This window comes from Canis lupus, chromosome 2 (genome assembly GCF_011100685.1).
Source record: "Canis lupus familiaris isolate Mischka breed German Shepherd chromosome 2, alternate assembly UU_Cfam_GSD_1.0, whole genome shotgun sequence".
Classification (NCBI taxonomy): Eukaryota; Metazoa; Chordata; class Mammalia; order Carnivora; family Canidae; genus Canis; species Canis lupus.
The window spans coordinates 59,671,854-59,691,948 of record NC_049223.1 but is presented as its reverse complement, the minus strand read 5'-3'; the positions used below and the strand labels follow the sequence as shown (position 1 = coordinate 59,691,948).

General features: G+C 40.4%; 1 protein-coding gene across 2 annotated transcripts in view; it reads left to right on the top strand.

Annotated features, from left to right (window-relative positions):
- LPCAT2 (lysophosphatidylcholine acyltransferase 2) overlaps positions 1-16,072 on the top strand; it is a 69,522-nt gene extending 53,450 nt beyond the window's left edge. For both annotated transcript variants that reach the window (XM_038531018.1, XM_038531017.1), the window contains 3 exons: positions 6,096-6,194; positions 10,694-10,829; positions 14,190-16,072. In XM_038531018.1, coding sequence (XP_038386946.1) covers positions 6,096-6,194; positions 10,694-10,829; positions 14,190-14,374 — 420 coding nt within the window. In that variant the 3' untranslated portion in view covers positions 14,375-16,072. The remainder of the gene's footprint in view (positions 1-6,095; positions 6,195-10,693; positions 10,830-14,189) is intronic.
- The last annotated feature ends 4,023 nt before the right edge of the window (positions 16,073-20,095 follow it).

Sequence of the window (20,095 nt, the reverse complement as noted above, 5' to 3'; positions counted from 1 at the left end):
AAGTAGATTCAGCCTGAGGGGATGCGTCTGCAAGTGCTCAGCTCCCCCACCTGCTATTGAAGTAGCCCCTCCTGCTTCTCTGGCTCTTAATGCATTCCTTCTCTCTCCCAGGCTACTTTAGAGGGTCCTCCTGAGTTTGAAGATAAATTCTTCCTTCCTCTTTGGACTCATTTAGAGGAGCGTTTAACTATGGAACTGATGTAACTCTCCTGTTAACAGCCCACAGCTGCATGTGAGAAATCCCCAGTGAAATCAGGAGAGGTTGGCATTTAGCCTCCTCGCTCACCATCATCACCATCATCACCATCATATAATATTTATGCAACACCACGCACATATAATTCTGCACTGAGCCAAGCACAGAGACCACATCCGCCTTCCTCTAGGGACTTGTAAATTTAAGTTTGCTCTGGTGTGCTACTTAGACCAGGTATGGTCCTATCAGAATGAGATCACTGCCAGCAACCACACATTAATATCAGGATCCTTATTTTAGAATCAACCCATTCATACGTCAGACATGAGTGTAGGAATATAGCCAAGAAAGGGGAAAGCTGCCAAGATGCCTTTTAAGGTCTCAGAATATTAAGTTTATTATTTAACCTTTCCATATGACAGTTGTAGAAAGGGCAGCAGAGCCTTACCTTTTTTTTCTCAGTTAATTCTAAATATTTTATGAAAGTTAAGACGGTTACCTCATGCTGGAGGTGATATTAAGTATTTTTCTTGCTCCTAGGGTCAAGGGATTATCTGCTCTTAGGATTCACTTCCTGCCTATACAGGGCAAACATCCTGAAATTACGTACATTTCTCTTCTGTTCTCTTCTGGATTTGTATAAAACTTGTATAGGTAACCCCAGTCACTAGCGCAGACACTAGAAAATCCAGTCTAAACTCTGGACTTTTTTTAAGTATTCAAAACTTTGGCATTGTGTGGAACCATTAGCCTAATGAATGATTGAATTTCTTAGTTTTTATCTAACAGTTGATGTTTTAAGGGGACATTTTCAATGTGTGAGGGAATATTTACATGGTAATTTTTTTTAATTTTGCCATTTCTACGTGGAAGCTTGCTTATAGGCTAAGACTTTATATGATTCCTATTCCATCCCATGATTTTTTAGTTCTAACATTAAGCAATACAATCGATGTAGTAAGTTGAAAATAATACTCAATGATCTTATAAAGCATTTGAAATTGTACCATCTACATTTTTAAATTTCAAAACATCCCATATGACTTTGAAAAACATCTTTATGTTAATACAAGCCCCTGGATTCCATAAACTGTGACTGCAGGAAAAAAAGAATGTAGTTCTGTTTGTCTGCACGCATGCTGTACACCTAAGAAAAGCAGACCTCCAAAAATATGCAGAATGGGTACATCATCTTAAAGATCACTTTTTAAATATCTTTTGAGTAGTAGTGCATTTATTTTTAAAAACTTTTTTTAAGTTAGCAATTTTGTCAGTAATATTGCATGACTAACCCATCATGGGGCCTTAAAAAAATATTCACAGATGCACCTGCAGGGCCCTGATATTTAACATGTCTATCAATCTTGAGGTGCTTTCAGAATTACTTCTTTAAAGTGCCTGTGTTTAATGTTAAGTGGATTAAAGCAATTTAATTCTGAGAAAATTGGTAATACAATTGTGTATGTGGGTAGAAACATGCTCTTAATAAGAATATTTGAGTAAACAGAATGCCTCTTCCCAGTCTCCTCTGGAAAACTGAGAATTTCCTGTATTTTAATAATAGTACTCCTTTGGATTTATGAAGCATCTTCAAAGACTCAAAGCCTTTTCCCCTTTGGCTGCTGCGTAATAGGTTCTGGTTTTATATAAACATTTCTAAATTGTTTTGATGGCATTGATTATCCCTTATTTGCCGGGTACAAATTATAACACATCAAAGACAATATAGTCCTCATCCTTGGGAGTTTACCATCTCAAAAGATATTCAGAACAGTATCCTTAAAACTTTAAGATTTAAAGTTTTAAAGTATCCTTACAATTTTAAAGGTTATAAAATGCATTTAACTCAGTAGGAATAAAAATGTTCAATAAATTGGACTGGGAAAAGCCTTAGGGAATGGATACCTGAGAATCAGACACAAGAACACCATCATTCATTTCCTTCTGGATTTTTATTTTATTTATTTTTTAGACAATTTTTCTTTTTTTTTTTTTTTTAAGATTTTGTTTAATTTATTCATGAGAGACACAGAGAGAGGCAGAGACATAGGCAGAGGAAGAAGCAGGCTCCCTGTGGGGAGCCTGATGCAGGACTAGATCCCAGGACCCCAGGATCATGACCTGAGCCAGATGCTCAACCACTGAGCCACCCAGGTGCCCCTCCTTCTGGAATTTTAAATGGACCACATTTGAACATGTGATCTGGAACTTCCCACTGGTCTGAGAAGCCAGTGTTGTGTGACTGTGGGGACGGCAAGGTGCTAGGGCCCCAGGAGGTCCCAGTGACCCCCAGCCTTCACTTCCACACTTTTCTGATCCTGCCAACCACCACTAGATCCCACCATCTAGAGTGTCAGGCAGGTTCAGTCACCCTGTCTTTTGCAGTAACCCAATACAAATCTATAGTTCCTCCTTGGGACTGTCCTGGCCTCCAGATTAGGACAGATGTTGGAGGGATTAGAGTCTCCTTCCAGAAAGCTGGGCTCCTCCTTTGAAATGTGGCCTTGAAATATTTTCAAGTCTAGATTTTTAAGTTTATAATTCTTCCTGAGAAGATCAATAGATTTTTAAAGAAAAAAACCCCACAGATTTGAAGTACAGTTTTTATCATGGAACTGGTTTGAAATTAAAAAATTAAAGGAGTGCATTTTGTTGTATACTTTTGTATTATCTGGTTTTTAATGTATTTTATTAAGCTACTTGCTTTAATTGGAATGACTTAGAGTCCGATCACTTAAATTTTCATTGTAATTAATGGTAATAGCAAGTTTTATGACCTCAAATAAAGTTTATGTCTCATTTTTTTATTTAAAATCAATTAACATATAGTGTGTGATTAGTTTCAGAAATAGAGTTTAGTGACTCATCGGTTGTATATAATACACAGTGCTCCTTACATCACATACCCTCCTTAATGCCCGTCTGCCAGTACCCCGTCCCACCACTCCCCTCCCCTCGAGCAACCCTCAGTGTGTTTCCCAGAGTTAAGAGTCTCTTATGGTTTGTCTCCCCTCTGATTTCGTCTTATTTTATTTTTCCCCTCCCTTTTCCTTTGTCCATGTGTTTTGTTCCTTAAATTCCGCATATGAGTAAAAATCATGTATTTGACTTTCTTGATTGACTTATTTCACTTAGCATAATACCCTCTAGTTGCATCCACATTGTTGCTAATAGCAAGATTTTTTTGATGCTGAGTAATATCCCATTGTATATATATCTTTATCCATTCATCTGTCAATGGACATCTAGGCTTTCCATAGTTTGGCTATTCTGAACATTGCTGCTATAAACATTATGATGCAGGTGCTCCTTCAGATCACTACATTTTTATCCTTTGGATAAATGCCTACAAGTGCAATCGCTGGGTCATAGGGTTCTCTCTCTCTCTCTCTCTTTCTCTCTTTAGTCAAAATGAGTTAGTCGAATGGGTAACTTCAAAGATTCCTTCCAGTTCAAAGTTTTATTATTCTGAATTTGGAAACTTAACAATATATGTTTTATTGATCCAATAATAAAATATCTGAGAATAATTTCCATACTGCTTTTTTATCCCCTTCACATTACTAAGATGAAAACTTACCTATAATTTCTTGTGTGATTGATTACCAAGGGTCTGCTTCTTTTTGTCAGCCAAAACCATTCAGAGATAAGACTGCTAGTGAATATTAGAGGTTCAGAATATTACTTTGTTTTGTGAGTAGTGGTAATATGAAAGGTCCTTTACATTTCCCTTTCTCCATCTACAGAATGAGTAATAATGCTTGACTTCTGCTATACATAGGGTTCAGTGGTATAAATAAAAATTAGAGCCTCACAATGAAGAGACAACATAAATTCAAAAGAATATTCCCAATTGTACAATCTATGATTGTAGGTTCATTGTCTACTGCTCATTCTTCTATCTGTTCTTCAGACCTTCCATTCAAGACTTCTGTGTTGCTTCATAGAGAATGTCAATTGAGGAACAAATGCACCTAAGTGAGCAATAGGTATATCGTTCAATAAGCTGCTCGGCCTCTAAGGCTAATGAACAACAGCCTTCTGTGATGTGTAAGGAAATGAATGGTGGTGGCACAAGAAGGAAATCATGTTACTTAAAATTCCACTGTCTTTGAAATTTCTAGGGTGATGAAAATCTTGTAGCTATTATTTGTGGCAGTGGTTACCCTGGTGCATACATTTGTCAAAACACATTAACTATACACTTAAAATGGATCTTTTCATTGGATGTAAATGATACTTTTTAAAAAAAAAAAAAAAAAGATCAGTTTCTTTAAAAAAAATTTGGTTCAAGAAAAGGAAAAGGGGCACCTGGGTGCCTCAGTGGGTTAAGTGTCCAACTCTTGATTTCGGCTCAGGTCATGATCTCAGGTCATAGGATCCAGCCCTGGGTTGGGCTCTGCACTCAGTGCGGTGTGTGCTTGAGGCTCTCTCCCTCTTCCTCTGCCCCCCCCCCATTTCTGTGTTGACTCTCTCTCTCTAATAAATAAAGCTTTTTTTTTAAAGGGGGGCATGGTAGAAATACAGCTCCTTTATAAGTAACCAAACAAAAATGGAAGTCACATGACCTGAGTTTTGCCTTAGGCATAAACCCTTGTTCCTTAAAGGGAAATCTTAAAATATCTTTGTTTCTACCTTCTCTGGTGGGAAACTGAAGTTAAGAAGTGAAGTTATTCCTCTTTTTAGTTCCCTGTGGTAAGATACAACAGTAAGGTAAAAGGGACGCTTGATCTTTGGAGTCTTGGTTGCTTTGAGAAGCAGATCAAAGCTGCAATTTTCTTCCCTAGAAAAATGTACACACCAAAACTGCACACAAAAATGTACACACCCCCTATCAGGGGCCTCCCCTTTCCCCAAGCTCATCGACAAAACCCCAGTGAAGAACACTTGCCTTAGTTTTAAAGTGAACCCAGTGTCATAGGTAAAGATCAAGGAGAAAAAGGTAGTATTTATTTTTAGTGCCTACCTAAGTGTGCTGAGCATTGGAAATACACCGCCACACAAAGAGAACAGTCCTTGCTCTAAAGGAACTCCTAATGGTTGAAATGTAGATACTTAGTCACAGTTAAAAATTCCACTCTTATTGATGCCAAACATTGTTTGTTCATCTGTCAAGTACCACACTAGCTTTGTTGGTCCTAGTTCACACTTTATGTGGGAATTCATCACTTGCAGATTTTACTGCCAAATTGCTTCTAACACCTGAGATCATCATCATTGGGCTTGTTGACAGTTCCCTTTCCTTTTCCCCACTTCGTCCTTAGTGTTCCTGTCTAGGAGAGTAATTCATATGTAGGGAGGTATATAGATACTCATATCACACTAGTTAGAAGCTTAGAAGTTCAGGATCTCCTGGGGCCTCTCATCACCAGGTCGCTACTAAAATGGCTCAGGCTCATTCCCTTGCTCCTGGTTTATTACAGAGGGAGCCCGCAACAAAGAAAGAATCTATCTGCAATCACTGCCTCAGTTTGCCCTTTCCCTTCCCTTCCCTTGTCTACATGTATAGGGTTGTTTAGTGACCCTGATCCCCCTTTGGTGACCTGCTGGTGTTGGCCATCATGGCGGGGCCACCACCAAGATTCTAGATCCTGCCTCCCAGAAGGGCTTCCTCCGGGGCTGAGCTCAAGAACCCATGCTGAGTGCCACAGAGCCACCAAATGGCCTCTGTTGATTAAATGTTTATATTCATTACTAAACAAATATATTTTACTTCCTCCTGAATGGGAATAGGTAGGCAGGCCCTTTGTTTGCTCTTCCCTCTCAGTGCCAACTTTCTTCTAAATAGGCTCAGTGCATGATGATGGTCAGTCATGTGACGTACCTGGATTTCACCTTTGGGGCTGTAATTAATAGTAATTAATGGGCCTGCTAATTGATTTCTCCCCTCCTTCCGTAGAACCACGATGGCAGTATTGACTTCCGAGAGTATGTGATCGGCCTGGCTGTCTTGTGCAACCCTGCCAATACAGAGGACATCATCCAGGTGGCATTTAAGGTACTGTCAGCCCTACCGAGAGCCTCCTAGTCAGTCTCATGAACAAGTGTCAACTCTAAGTGTATTATCTGAAAATCAGTGAAATCTGTTACATGGATTTATAGATCTGCTGTAACGTGTCCATGAGGGTAATGCGATTAAAGCAATTGCTACTGAGAATAAAGAAAACACAAGCACCCATTTGAGCACAGGGGACGTCTTGGGGAGCCGCCCTGCTAACGGCATCAAGATTGAAGAGCGGGTGATTTAACAAATTAGTCTTAAAAGTGATTTCTATCCAGCCTCTCCATTTGAAGCCCCAAAGTACAGTTTATAAATAAACACCACCTGTCACCAGCCATCCTAATTCACCATCTGGAAAGTTCCCATCTACCCTTATTTTCTCTGTGTGCCAGAGATATTTTAAGTGCTCTTTTCCGGATGGAATTTGTTTTGTTGTGGTGATGGCTGGTGAGCATCATGATACGTGTTCCAAGTTCCCACCAGGTCTGTTTTCCCTGTAGTATTGCATATATTTTCACAGTGACATAGGGGCAAAGGGCAGTGGGGGAGGGAGGGTTGGCCGGTGAATAACACCCATAGCCCCGTCCCCAGCAGGACTCAGTGCAGGTCTGAACTGTTAGGACTTAGACTCCATTTATCACACACATGCCCAAGAGGAGGAGAAAGAAACCATTCTTAAAGTGTGTTTTTCATTTTTCAGAGATAAAAGGTGCCTCATCTAATTAGTAATAAGTAGGATGTTCACTTCCAGTTCTAAGTTGTGTCATCTACTCTCAAGTGAACCAAAAACTTGATTTCCATGCTTGTCTTTGTATCAAGCTCTCTATATGTACTGACTCACCCTTCAGCCACTTGGCGGTCTCCCTGCTTCCATCCACCATGACGACGGAGGACCGTCTCCATTCCTGTTTCCTACTCTTCTCTTTTCCTGGTTTCTGAAAATATCCCACTGTGATTCTGACAGATTTCCTCTCTCCTGTGTCATCTAGACAGACTGTTTCTCCAAGAGTCCTTTCTCACGTTTTAGAGGCCACCAGGGCAAGCCTTAGGAATGCTCATGCATTTTGTCATTTACAGAGAAGTCCCCAGGCTTACCTTTTTTTTCTTTTTTTTTTAAATTTCAGATTGGCTTAAACTGAGTTAACTGTGAGGCCTGTAAAGAACCTAAGTGGTTGATGCTTAGCAGATGGTCCTACAGCAAGGGCCAGAACTTTTTCCAAGTTTAAAACGTTTGGCTTTTACAGACTTACTTATTCATCATAAAACCTAAAATTATACACATAGCTAACTTATTCCAATCCAGATATTTCTGTTTCTGTTTTGGGATTGTATACCTAATTATAAGTTTAGCTGAGCAAATGGTCACTTTAGGTTTACCGATGAAAGACCTGATAGAAAATTTGGCCCTCTGTCACAGTAATTATTGTTTTTAAACGTCGTGAGATTTTTCTCTAGCCTAGACCTTGGTCTGGTATAGAAGAGGGAAGCAAGGAGAACCTAAAACTATAATTAGCTCTTTTTCCAGTAAGACAGGGGTCATGCTTTACATTGCTTATTTTTCCACATTCTTTTTCAGGAGTGTTTGATGTTTTTGGAAATACTTTGGCACACTTTTATTTTTCATTTAGTCGTATCCTTTTATATGCACAGAATCCTGTTGCTTCCTTTTATCTGGGAAGCACTTCACAGTGAACTCCCCATCCTTGAGCTCATTTCATCGTCATAGAGACCGGCAGAGGTAGAGTTCTTCAGCTGTGAGCAATGGGCATATGCTATGGCCGAGTAATCTACCATAAGGCCAGGGAGATGGCTCCAGAATAGACTTGGTGACAGGGACTCCAGAGGACCCTACGGCAGGGACTGCTCTGTATTAGTGGGAGCACCCCCAGCTCTGCCCACAGTCACATTCCAGGGAGTGTTCAGATGGTCGTGAGCCATGTGCTTGCTGGAAGGACTGGATGTATGGGCTCAGGGTCTCACCATATTCCACGTAGTGGACAGATATTGTTCCTCCAAAAGCAACTGGGGTGTTAAGCTTCCTACCAGAGTCCAGAGTGTGGGATTTACCTGAGGTCTGGGTACTCTGTAGCACAGAGATTTTCAGGAGAGATGAGTAATTGAGGAAAAGTGAGTGTTTTAGTGAGGGGTACAGCCTGGGGTAGTTGTGACAAAGGCCAGATAGAGAGGAAGTAGAAACACCCAGCCTGGGCCTGGTGAAGGGAATTTCCACAGAAGTGAGAGCCACCGAGCACAGAATATGACCAATGAATTGCTGAGGATTGTGTGGGAATAGAAGGCCTCTCAAGAAAGCTTCACACTTGTGAGGAGTGGGGTATGACGGGATCTCCTCACAGTTACTGCCAGAAGTCCAAGGCCCCTAGAAAGCCCTGGGCTGCAGTTTGTGCAAATGAACAAATGCTAACCCACTTTTTCCTCAGGGGCTGTCTTCTCCTTCACTTGGGGGCTAAGTGATCAAAAATAGGAAAGTCCCTGCTTCCTCAGCTGAGGCAACACATTAACCACCTTTAGGGCTAGTGTTCTCCTCCCACCCTGGTCAGACTATGCTTGTGGTTCTGCTCATGATTATCATACCTTATCTACTGCCTCTGGTTTTCTGGTTTTGGTCATGTGTTTGGTCAGAAGTGACGCCTTAAAGGCAGGAGCTCTAGATGTCACCTGCCTGGATTTGGATGCCGGCTCTACCACCAACCAGTTGTGTGGCCCTGGGAAAAGAACCTAACTATCTCATGCTTCAGCTTTGTCATCCAGAAGACAGACCTACTGACAGCACCTACCCTGCCTAAGACCACGGTGAGGGCACAGTAATCAGTTAACACAAGGAAAGTGATTCAAACACTCTGGATCAGTGCCTGCAAGGAATCAGCGCCAGCATCCATTTAAAAACCTTAATGCCAGGCCCAGGAGAAGATTTTGAAGATGAGATATTCATTATCTAACAATTATCACTGTTTTGCCACTTGACTTTCAACCCGTCCCACCTACCTCCTTTTCCTTTCGGCCTATAAACATGTTCAGAGTCTCCCTTCCTAGCGACGACTTCCTTTTGTGCTTAGCCAATGCCCTGTTTACCTCCTTCCTGTTATTCCACATTTCTCAAAGAGCCCGTGCTGGTTGCCTCTGCCATGCACCTCTCTTCATTCCCAGTGTCCCATGACCACCTGGCCTCCAATTCCCTCAAACTGTGTTTCCCGAAGGCATCCAGATCTCCTGGTTACCAAGCCCAGCAATGCTCTTTGCTTCTTGTCTGCCCTCTCTGTGGTGTTTGACTCCCTGGGCCCTTACCACTCTCAGGGTGTCTCCCTCTTTCCAGAAAGAGGTGCACTCCTCATTTCCCATTCTCTCTGATGCCTTCTTCTGAGTCTTTCTCTGCCAGCTCCTCTTCTCTGCACACACTTCAATTCATGCCATTCCCAGGGCGTCTCATCACTTTGTACATTCTCTACAGAGAAGCTCCAGCGCCCCCAGACTTGGCAGTTCTTACCCAAAGTCATGGCTTGAGCCTCAACCACCCTCCTGAGCTGAGGTGCTGCAGGCTCGTACCTTCCCCTGGCACCTCTGACTCAAGTCTCACCTCTCCAGGTCCAGCTTTTGGTCTATTGCTCTGGGGAACGGACCCCACTCTCCCCAGGTGCCCAAGCACCGTAGCCTACTCTCACTCCTCCTTGCCATCCCCACAGGCCCCGATTGCTGGCCAGGCCCTGCCTTTGCTTCCCCCCAAATTCTGCTCCCGTGCTCCCTGCTCCTCCATCTCATACTCTTCATTGTTTTTCCCACTTCTAGTCTTTCCAACATTGAGTCTAATCCATCCTCCACACTCTCAGTTCACATATAATCACACCACATCCCCTACAGCCATAATCCCACAGGGTCAGGTGAGACGTCATATAGCCATCATGGCGTGATTCCTGCTTGTCTGTCAGTCTCCTGGTCTGAGCCCCTGGCAATCACTGCCAGTCCTCGTGTGTTCTTTGTGTTCGAAGACCCAACTCAACCTGTCAACTCAGTATAGCTTTCCCTGACCTCTCTCATAGGATTCATCTTGCTCTCTACAGGACTCCCACGTCCTTTGGACTTACTCTTATTGCAGCCCCCATTTTCATTTTCTCTCTTCCCACGACCAAGCCACATGTCTCAAGGGTGGCAGAGACCAATCTTCCTATAGATTCAGCTCCCTAGCCCCTGGCACAATAGAGGTGTGAATTTTGTTTTTTAAGATTTTATTTATTCATGAGAGACACAGAGAGAGGCAGAGACATAGACAGAGGGAGAAGCAGGTTCCCTGCAGGGAGCCCGATGTGGGACTCGATCCTGGGACTCTGGGATCACGCCCTGGGCCGAAGGCGGACGTTCAGCTGCTGAGCCACCCAGGGATCCCTAGATGTGTGAATTATTTAAGAGTTTATTTTCTGAGATTTCTCTGTACCACTATTGCTCTGCCCACATGCATCCTTATATTTATCTACTCTTTCTTTCAGCTGTTTGATGTTGATGAGGATGGCTACATAACAGAGGAAGAGTTTTCCACCATTTTACAGGCGGCCCTTGGGGTGCCTGACCTGGATGTTTCTGGTCTTTTCAAGGAGATTGCCCAAGGGGATTCTGTGTCCTACGGTGAGTAGGCAGTTTGGTTTCGGCTTTAGTTTGCCAGGAGGGCATCCAACCACAGACAGACCCTCAGGCAGGAATGTGATTTCCCTCTACTAATTGCATTAACAATAGAAATAACAGGAGTGATGATGATGATGACAGGAATAATAGTAGTAGTGAAATAAGAAGAGCTACTTACTGAGCACTTGTATGCTAAGCACTCTTCTAAACACTTTTTAATACATCTTTACAGCAAACCTATTTAATCAGTACTCTTAATGATTAATTTATTGAGATGCATGGAATTTAACTTACCTAAGGTCACATCATCTAGAGAATGTCAGAGCCAGGATTCAAAAACCAAGAGTCTGGTTCTAGAGCCTGGATCTCTGCCCTCCCCACCTTATTTCTCATCTGCTGCCCCTCCTGGAAGAGTCTTTTCCTTTCTGCTATCACTGTGGCCAAGCAAAACTGAGCAAGTTAACTAAAGTGGTTGTAACTCTGAAGGATAGAGGGGTACAGGTAAAGTACCAACAGTAACTACAGCAGCTAAACCATCCATTATCACACTTGCCATTAGCAGCTTAGGCAAGCTTTCACATAGGCTCGTTTTCTCCTGCCCTGTGGATAGCACCCAGTGAGGTCACATAGGTTCATTTTCTCCTGCCCTGTGGATGGCACCCGGTGAGGTCGGGACCATCATGGTGGAAGAAGACTACAGCAGGTCCATCCATCAGGGACCAAGCTGTCTCCATATGCCTTGAGTCCACACATCAAAACAAGACCCCCCCTGTCTGAAGGATGGTATACCAGTTTCCACATATTTCCCAGTACAGTTGTTGAGAAAAACCCACTTGGGTTGAGAGGCCTAGGTGACTGCTTCCCTGCCTTAGCTTTGATGTGGTCATTAAGGTCAGGTTGGCTTATCTTCCCCAGCCTTCCCCACACACACCCACACAGGCTACATGGGGTTTCCTCTGGAATGCCTCTTTCCTTATGGTGTTCAGAGAGTTTCAGCTATTAATTTCCATGGGATAGGGGAATGAGATCACATACTTCTCTCACTGTCTGTTTTTAATTACTATCATTCTGCTGCCCTTTATTCCATTTTAGGTAATTAAGGGCCTACAGCACTTACTTTATTGAGTTCATGGAAGGGAGGGAGGGAGGAAGGGAAGGAAGGAGGGAGGGAGGAAGGAAGGAAAGAAAGAAGGGAAGGAAGAGAGGAAGGAGTAAGGGAGGGAAAAAGGGAAGTACATACTAAGATAAAATATATGAGTCATAAACCCTTTGTGTACTAATTCTCTGACCATTTTCCTTTCACAAGTAAGACTCTTTATTGCTCTGAGCTGCCAAATTTGGAACAACTATTTAGAGTAACCATTTCATTGGAAGTTATACCAGAAACGATTCGTTAGGTAGTCATAACTTTACCCATTGATTTTAACAGATTTTTTAGGGAAATCTGCTTTGCTTTTTTTGGAGTTCAGTCTTTTTCTTTTTAGAATACACAGAATATCTCCCTCTCCCCCAATATTATGTCAGTTTCTTTTTTTGCAGGAATATTTGGAGGTATTTAAGTATGATTTTTATAAAAGGATAACCGTTGGAATGTATCAGAATATGACCATCTAAGTTGTTTTCCTTTTCAGTTTTCTGTTAGCCAAATTAATTCCACAAAGTAGCCAGTTCACAGAACTTCTTCTAGAAATGAGTTACTTTTTTTTTTGAAATGAATCACTTCTTAATGCCACTAACCTCTCCAAAGAAGGCAGAGACCTTGATCTTTTGAACAAAGCACAAGTCTTGAAAGACAGACCTTGGTTTCGTAAATCAGCTCTCATGTTTACTTTCCATAGAAGTCACTTATGTGCCTCCATCCTGGAACTGGCTCATGCAGATGAACCTTTATTTTGGATGTTAAGAAAAAATATCCAAAGACCATGTTAATAGCTTGCCTGATTTGGAAACATATAATGGTCTATTAGTGTAAAATAATGTTGCAGTTGCAAAAATGATTCGGGCTCAGTCCAGTGGCTTCCTCATCACTGAGACCTATTTCTGTCTTCAAGACTTGTTAGTTGGTCTAACGTGCTGTGAAGTAGACTCTGGGTTATCAGATGATTTAAAAAAATAATAGAAATAGAACATGGGGTTAAAAATCCTTTTGCTATAGAGCCAAATAGGTAGCTAATTCAAAGTCGAGGCTCCTTATGCTGTGTCAGCTCAATAAAGTTTTTCTCTGTCCAAACAGAAGAGGATAAAGGGATTTCAGAATGGAAGGTAGCCACACATTTCAGAAACTCTAGGTTGTTGGAGGCTTGATGTTCAAACTCCGCTGGTTAACTTAGTTAGCCTTCTATACCTCTACCTCCATTCCTAATTCTAAAATACCCAAGATAGAAAGAGGCCCGCTACTCCGAGGTCTTGTAATACGATTATTATATATTGTACACTCTACTTGCCTTTGTTGATCATTAGTCGGGGCTCAGCTTTTCAAGGCTGTGTCTTTGTATACCAGAATTAAGGGTTAAAATGGTTTTAAAAACCAGTAATAGAATGTCACAGGTAATAGCATTTTTAAACACTTTGTATTACAAAAAAAATTATAGCAATATAGAAAACTGAGTGAAACATAAACGTGAAGTGTAATGAGGTTTCATAGAGTGAGCACTTTGCATTACTACTGCTCGGGTCAAGAAATAGAACTCTTTAAGAACTCTGGAAACATCTGTGTGCTCATTCCCAGCAACAGCCACTCCCTCTCTCCTAAAGTGGGGCATGGCTGACCTGATTTTAAAAGGAATCTCTACTTGATTTCCTTTTTAGTATGTCACTACAAAATCTTTAAATATTATGTGTTAGGTTTGCTTGAGTTTTTGAGCTTCATATAATGGACTCCCACAGTATGTGTTGTTTTGTATCTGGCTGTTTTCATTCAACATTATGGCTTTAAGATTTGTCCACAGTGTTACAACACAGCAGTTCCTTCATCTTCATGGCCGTGGAGCCATTATGTCTCATGAAAATGCTACAAGTCTCTATTTCTGCTGTTGACCAAGCTTGAGTGGTTTCCATTTTTCACCTGTCATAACCAATGTTGCTGTGAACATTCTCAGGCATGTCCTCCAGAAGACAGCATGCACTCATTTCTCTAGGATATATACTCTGGGATAGAATTAATGGGTCATGGAGTATGTGAATCCTCAGCTTTACTAGATAATGGAAAAACTCTCCTGCAAAGTGCCTGGACAGTTTATAAGAGTCAAGTAATAGGATTTGGCAATAATTATATTATTAAAGTCATAGATGAATCTGTATTATGCTGAAAGAAGATTCGCCTCAATTTATTGAATTTTGTTTGTGTTTTTCCCCCTCTTTTAGAGGAATTTAAAAGTTTTGCCCTAAAGCACCCAGAATATGCTAAAATATTTACAACCTACTTAGACCTCCAGACGTGCCATGTGTTCTCATTACCAAAAGAAGTCCAGCCAGCTCCCTCGGTTGCCAGTAATAAAGTCAGCCCCGAAAATCATGATGAGAGTACCTCAGACAAAAAAGATGACTGAAGTCTAATATTCACAGTCAGAAAAGTCATTTCCTTGAAACTGTAAAGGGATTCATTGATAGCATTCTTCAAGTGATTTCTGAGTAATTATGATGTTCAAAATGGAAAGCTTTTTAAAAATAAAAATGATAGATTGCCTTATCAAAATGCTTTTATTCACCTATGTATATTATTAAGTAATATTCCCTTTCTATTATGTTATATTGTGTGCTGTATGATTGGTTTCCCGGTGATAAATATGTCTTTATGGATTTATCTGTTTAATTTGCAAATAATGGTGAATGAAATGGTCTCACTTGTTTACTGATGAGCATTAATCAACACTGTAAAGAGTTGTAAAAAGTGCACTTTTCAATCTAATTCCCTTTAAAGAAATGAAGTAATAGTGTTACTTTCCCATTCTGAAAATAAGAACATTGCAGGATTCTTTGCCTCTGACTTCACAGATGCATTATTTCATTTCCAGTTCAGTTTCTTGGATCACTAAATGTGAATTGGAAGGGGGAGTTCCCATTAATTCAATGAGACTTCTTAGAACTCAAATTCTTTTTATTGCAGATTTCCTTACCCACCTACTAAGGAAACTATCATTTTGCATGATCTACAGTTTAGAACTTTGTGTTAAAGACCAAGGCTATAACTAAAGGCTAAGTAGGAATTGCCTTATTGCAGGTAAACTTGACTTCATAATGAGAAAACGAATCACTTGCCACAGAGTCTAGTTTGAGTTGGATAGTTCGGAAGGCAGGGCTTGCCCACCAAATGGGTCACATTTGATCCATTTATATAGTATTAGAATTAATACATTTTACCATTCAAATGGGAGTTTTATTTTGTTAAGTGTCGTCTCAAATTTTAGAGCTTGCCTGAGATATCTACAGGGAAAACACAAAAGGTCCCAAAGTATTGAAAGCTAGAGAACTCAAAAACCTTATTAAGGTGAGGCAGCAATTTAACATTCTTTCCATTAGGTCAGGCAATAATTCCCTCAAGTGCTATTTTTACTGGATGTCACACAGCATACTTATTTGTTGTTAATGTCACTGTGTTTGAAATTTTGAACAAAGAACCAATTTATATAATACAGTGTACAAAAATAATCGGTTCATTTCTGAATTTTGTCTTTGAAATCAATCTCTTTGTTTTGGTTGTATTTCTGAATTACCCCCAAATTCATTTTTTAAAGCCATTTGTGAAGGTGGGAAGTGTCACGAGAGGTGAGTCAGCATTTCAAACTAGTTGTACACGTTAAGCTGTGAGTGTTCTAATTTAATGAGTGGATTTGGATAATTGCTTACTAAAATGTTTTATCCTTAAATGTATAGGATCGTTTGCTTTTTGTGTGTCTTAAAGCTGTTTAGACAGAGTATTGAATGAACTGAAAACAACTGCCTAAGTAATTAGAAAAGTTACCTCTATAATAGTGTCTGCATATGTATGTACTACTCAGGTACCATGATTGCTTTTTATCATAGAAAAGCCACATATTACTCCCATTAATTATGAAAAAGTAGCATTGTAAATTGAAAGTTTTCTATGAGGCTCTTGAAAATGATTCCCTTGTTTTCCCATTTTCAAATAATATTTTATGCTCCTTAAGTCCACTTCTGCCAATGTAATATTCCTATTTTATTATGTTATTGAATAAACAAACTTGCTATATGAAATTCTTGGCAATTAAAAAATTCTGGTTTTACCATTTTGTCTCCAAGGTAATATTACCTTTTTAATATTGTGGTTTGAATGTGTTTGCATATTTATGACTGCGATTAATCATTCTTGTTTGTATTTAAGCTTTCTGAAATGTCAGGCATGATGTTGCTCTAATGAAAAACTCAAATTTTAGCCAAAGTTGCAATAGTTAGTATTCTCATGGAAGTTGACTTTTGTCTGGTGGGGTGTGTATGATAACACAGTCATGATCATCAGTATCCCTACAGCCTAGGCCTCTTCTTTAGGCCATGGTAACAAAGATTTCCTTCAGAGAGGCTGTTCTCCTCTGAGAACTTGAAGTTAGGAATTAAATTTCATTAAGTTAGTTAAATGCACTGTGATTTCCTATAATCATTTGAAAAAAAAATAGGTTACTCTTTGAAATGAGAAATACTAGGTCCTAAGTCCTATAAATCATAAAAATTTCAATCAGAACAGCCCTGTTGCAGGATAATGAGGTGCTGCATGCTTATGTACCAAACTGCTAGCATTATGTGAATTTCATATTCCTCTGCCACTGCTTCTAGAATTTTAGAAGGCTGGCTCTGATTGCTAGTGGTGGTACCTATCACAGATACGTAAAATAGACTGTGTCATGTAGGCTGCTGTCGGCATGGGGCACAGCAGTACAGATACCAGATTCCCAGACTCCGGAGCTGTCCCCATCACGCTATTGCAAACGCAAGGTGGGTAATTGGCACTCTGGACAGGGTGGATAGGAAGGCTCCCTTCCCCAAAAATCCTTATGTAGGGGTGCCAGCATGGCTAAGTTGGGTCAACTTCCCACTCTTGATTTTTGGGGTTCAGGTCATGATCTGAAGGCCCAAGTTGGGTTCTGTGCTTGAAACAGTCTGCTTGAGGTTCTCCCTCTCCCTCTGCCCCTCTCCCTGCTCAGGTGCTCTCAATAAAATAAAATATTAAAAAAATTGTAAGACATTAAAAATAAAACATTAAAAAAATTGTAAGACTTCCTTGAGTATTTGTTTGTATATAGCAATCACTAAATAGGATAAAAAGTCACCAGTAAGAAACCATTCCCTAGGAAAGCAGACATACTTAGGATCTTTTTCTCCCCCTTTTCTGTTCTCTTGGATACACTTCAGGGTTTTTTGGTGTTGTTAATCTGTTATGCCAGAGTGTTAAATCCGTACTACTTGTGGTCTGATAGAGGTGAAGGCCTGCACAAAGTGCTTGATATATATTCAATATACACCTCACAAACTTGAGGAAATAAGGTAATAGAGTTTGTGTTCCTTTTAGTCTGTTCAATGTAGCACTTGTTTCTAGATAATCGATAAACTTCTCAAGCGTGTGTGAGGAGCAGCGTGCTCTGACAAGCTGGCTCTTCTACACTGGGACACCAGTTTGCTATTTTTTCTAACATGTGAACCGTATCATTTTCTTTTCATGCTTATAAAGGAATCTACGTACATTAGAAAATATTTTTTTAAAAAAAAGGACAAAAAAACATGGTTGCTTCCATCACCCCAATTCCACAATTACTAATTTTCTGACATGTTTTATTTCACCCTTTTTTCTAGATACTCTTATGGTCTCAAGATAACAATGTATACGTTACTTTACATTCTGCTCTTTTTACTTGGAATGTAACCTCTTACAAGGCTATTAAAATATCCTGTAAATGTAAATTTTTCAGTGTCCCTAGTATTCCTTCAGGTAGCTACAGGCACTATATTTAATATTCTTCTCATACTGCACATGTGAGTTTGGCTTTCATTTTGGGATATATTACAAATAACTCAATACCCCATAATGGTTCATCATTAGGAATAGTTTGCCAAGGGATTTATTTATGCTTTTTGAATTCCAAAAAAAATTGATACTGTTATCCCAAATTATGTAGAGTATGGTCATTTTAACATCATGTAGAAGGTCACAAGTTCATGTCTTTTAAAGGTAAATACAAGGGCACCTAGGTACCTCAGTTGGTTAAACATCTGCCTTCAACTTAGGTCATGATTCCAGGGTCCTGGGATCAAGTCCTGCATTGAGCTCCTGCTCAGCAGGGAGTCTGCTTCTCACTCTCCCTATGCCGCTCTTCTTGCTTGTGCTCTGTCTCAAATAAATAAAAGGAAGGAAGGAAGGAAGGAAGGAAGGAAGGAAGGAAGGAAGGAAGGAAGGAAGGAGAAAGAAAGAAAGAAGAAAGAAAGAAAGAAAGAAAGAAAGAAAGAAAGAAAGAAAGACTAAGAAATAAAGAACGGACAGAAAAAAATAGAATCAAGACAGAATAAAAGATAAAGAAAAAAAGACAAAAGAAAAGAATACCCCAATAACATCCATACCCCAACGAACAGCCCATCCAAGAAGGAAGAAAGAAAGAAAAAGAAAGAGAAAGAGAAAAAGAAAAAGAGAAAAAGAAAGGTAAGTACATTCTGGAGCATTTGGGTGTCTTAGTTAAGAAGCCAACTCTTGATTTTGGTTCAAGTCATGATCTCAAGGTTGTGGAATCGAACCCCAAGCTGGGTTCTGCACGGGGTATGGAGTCTCTAAAGATTCTCTCTTTCTCTCCCTCTGCCCCTCCTCCCCCAAAAAGGTAAGTATATTTCATCTTTTAAAAAATATTTATTTTCCCCTTTGTAAAAATAAGAGACAAATGATTATAATAAGTAATAACAAAGCAACAACGGCCACAATCTGGAATGCTTACATGTATTAGGTATTATGATAAATAATTTACAAATATCAATTCATTTAAAGACTTAGGTATCGGGGATCCCTGGGTGGCGCAGCGGTTTGGCGCCTGCCTTTGGCCCAGGGCGCGATCCTGGAAGACCCGGGATCAAATCCCACGTCGGGCTCCCGGTGCATGGAGCCTGCTTCTCCCTCTGCCTGTGTCTCTGCCTCTCTCTCTCTCTCTGAGACTATCATAAATAAATAAAAATTAAAAAAAAAAGACTTAGGTATCAATTCATTTAAAGACTTAGAAACATAAGTACTGGTGTCCCTGGTTTTACTGAACAAAATTTAGAATTATCCTTAAGTCTATTCATTAAATGGCAGAGCTTGGAATGAATACTAATTTTGTCTGCCTACAAAGGCCACCCTTCTAATTATTTACATATAGCATCACCATTGCCTGATCTTTTTTTTTTTTAAGATTTTATTCATTTATTCATGAGAGACACACACACAGAGAGAGGCAGAGACACAGGCAGAGGGAGAAGCAGGCTTCATGCAGGGAGCCCGATGTGGGACTGATCCCGGGTCTCCCGGGCTGAAGGTGGCGCTAAACCGCTGTGCCACCCGGGCTGCCTGCATTGCCTGATCTTTATAGAGTTTATATATTAATGTCTGCTAAATATTTTCCTACATGTGGGTTCTAGATATCAAATTTTGACTGAGTTTTTTTTTTCAAGATTGTATTTATTTGTTCATGAGAGAGAGGGGCATAGACATAGGCAGAGGTACAAGCAGGTTCCTTGAGGGGAGCCCCATGTGGGACTTGATCCTAAGACCCCAAGACCCCGGGACCCAAGGATGATGCCCTGAGCCAAAGGCAAACAAACACTCAACCACTGATCCACCTAGGTGTTCCTTGACTGAGTTCTTAAATGGAAGAGAGTTCAAAATGGTTCGAAGCAGTGGTTGAAGTGGGAAAAGATGTGAAGGAGGCCCAGGATAGGTCAGCTGAAAATCCAGATGCCTTCCCTTATGAATAATCCAAGTTACTGTAAACCAATGGCAGGGTCAACTTCAGGATCCTAGCGTATAATCTTTTTCCTTTGTGGATAGTGAAGGAGCATGAGATCTCTACTTTTTTTTTTTTTTTTTTTAAGATTTATTTATTTATTTATTCAGAGAAAGAGAGCAAGAGGGAGAGACACAGGCAGTGGGAGAAGCAGGCTCCATGCAGGGAGCCTGACGTGGGACTCGATCCTGGGTCTACAGTATCACGCCCTGGGCTGAAGGCAGTGCTAAACCGCTGGGCCACCAGGGCTGCCCAAGATTTCTACTTTTTATAGGTCCCTTTGTTGTGGGTTCCCTTTTA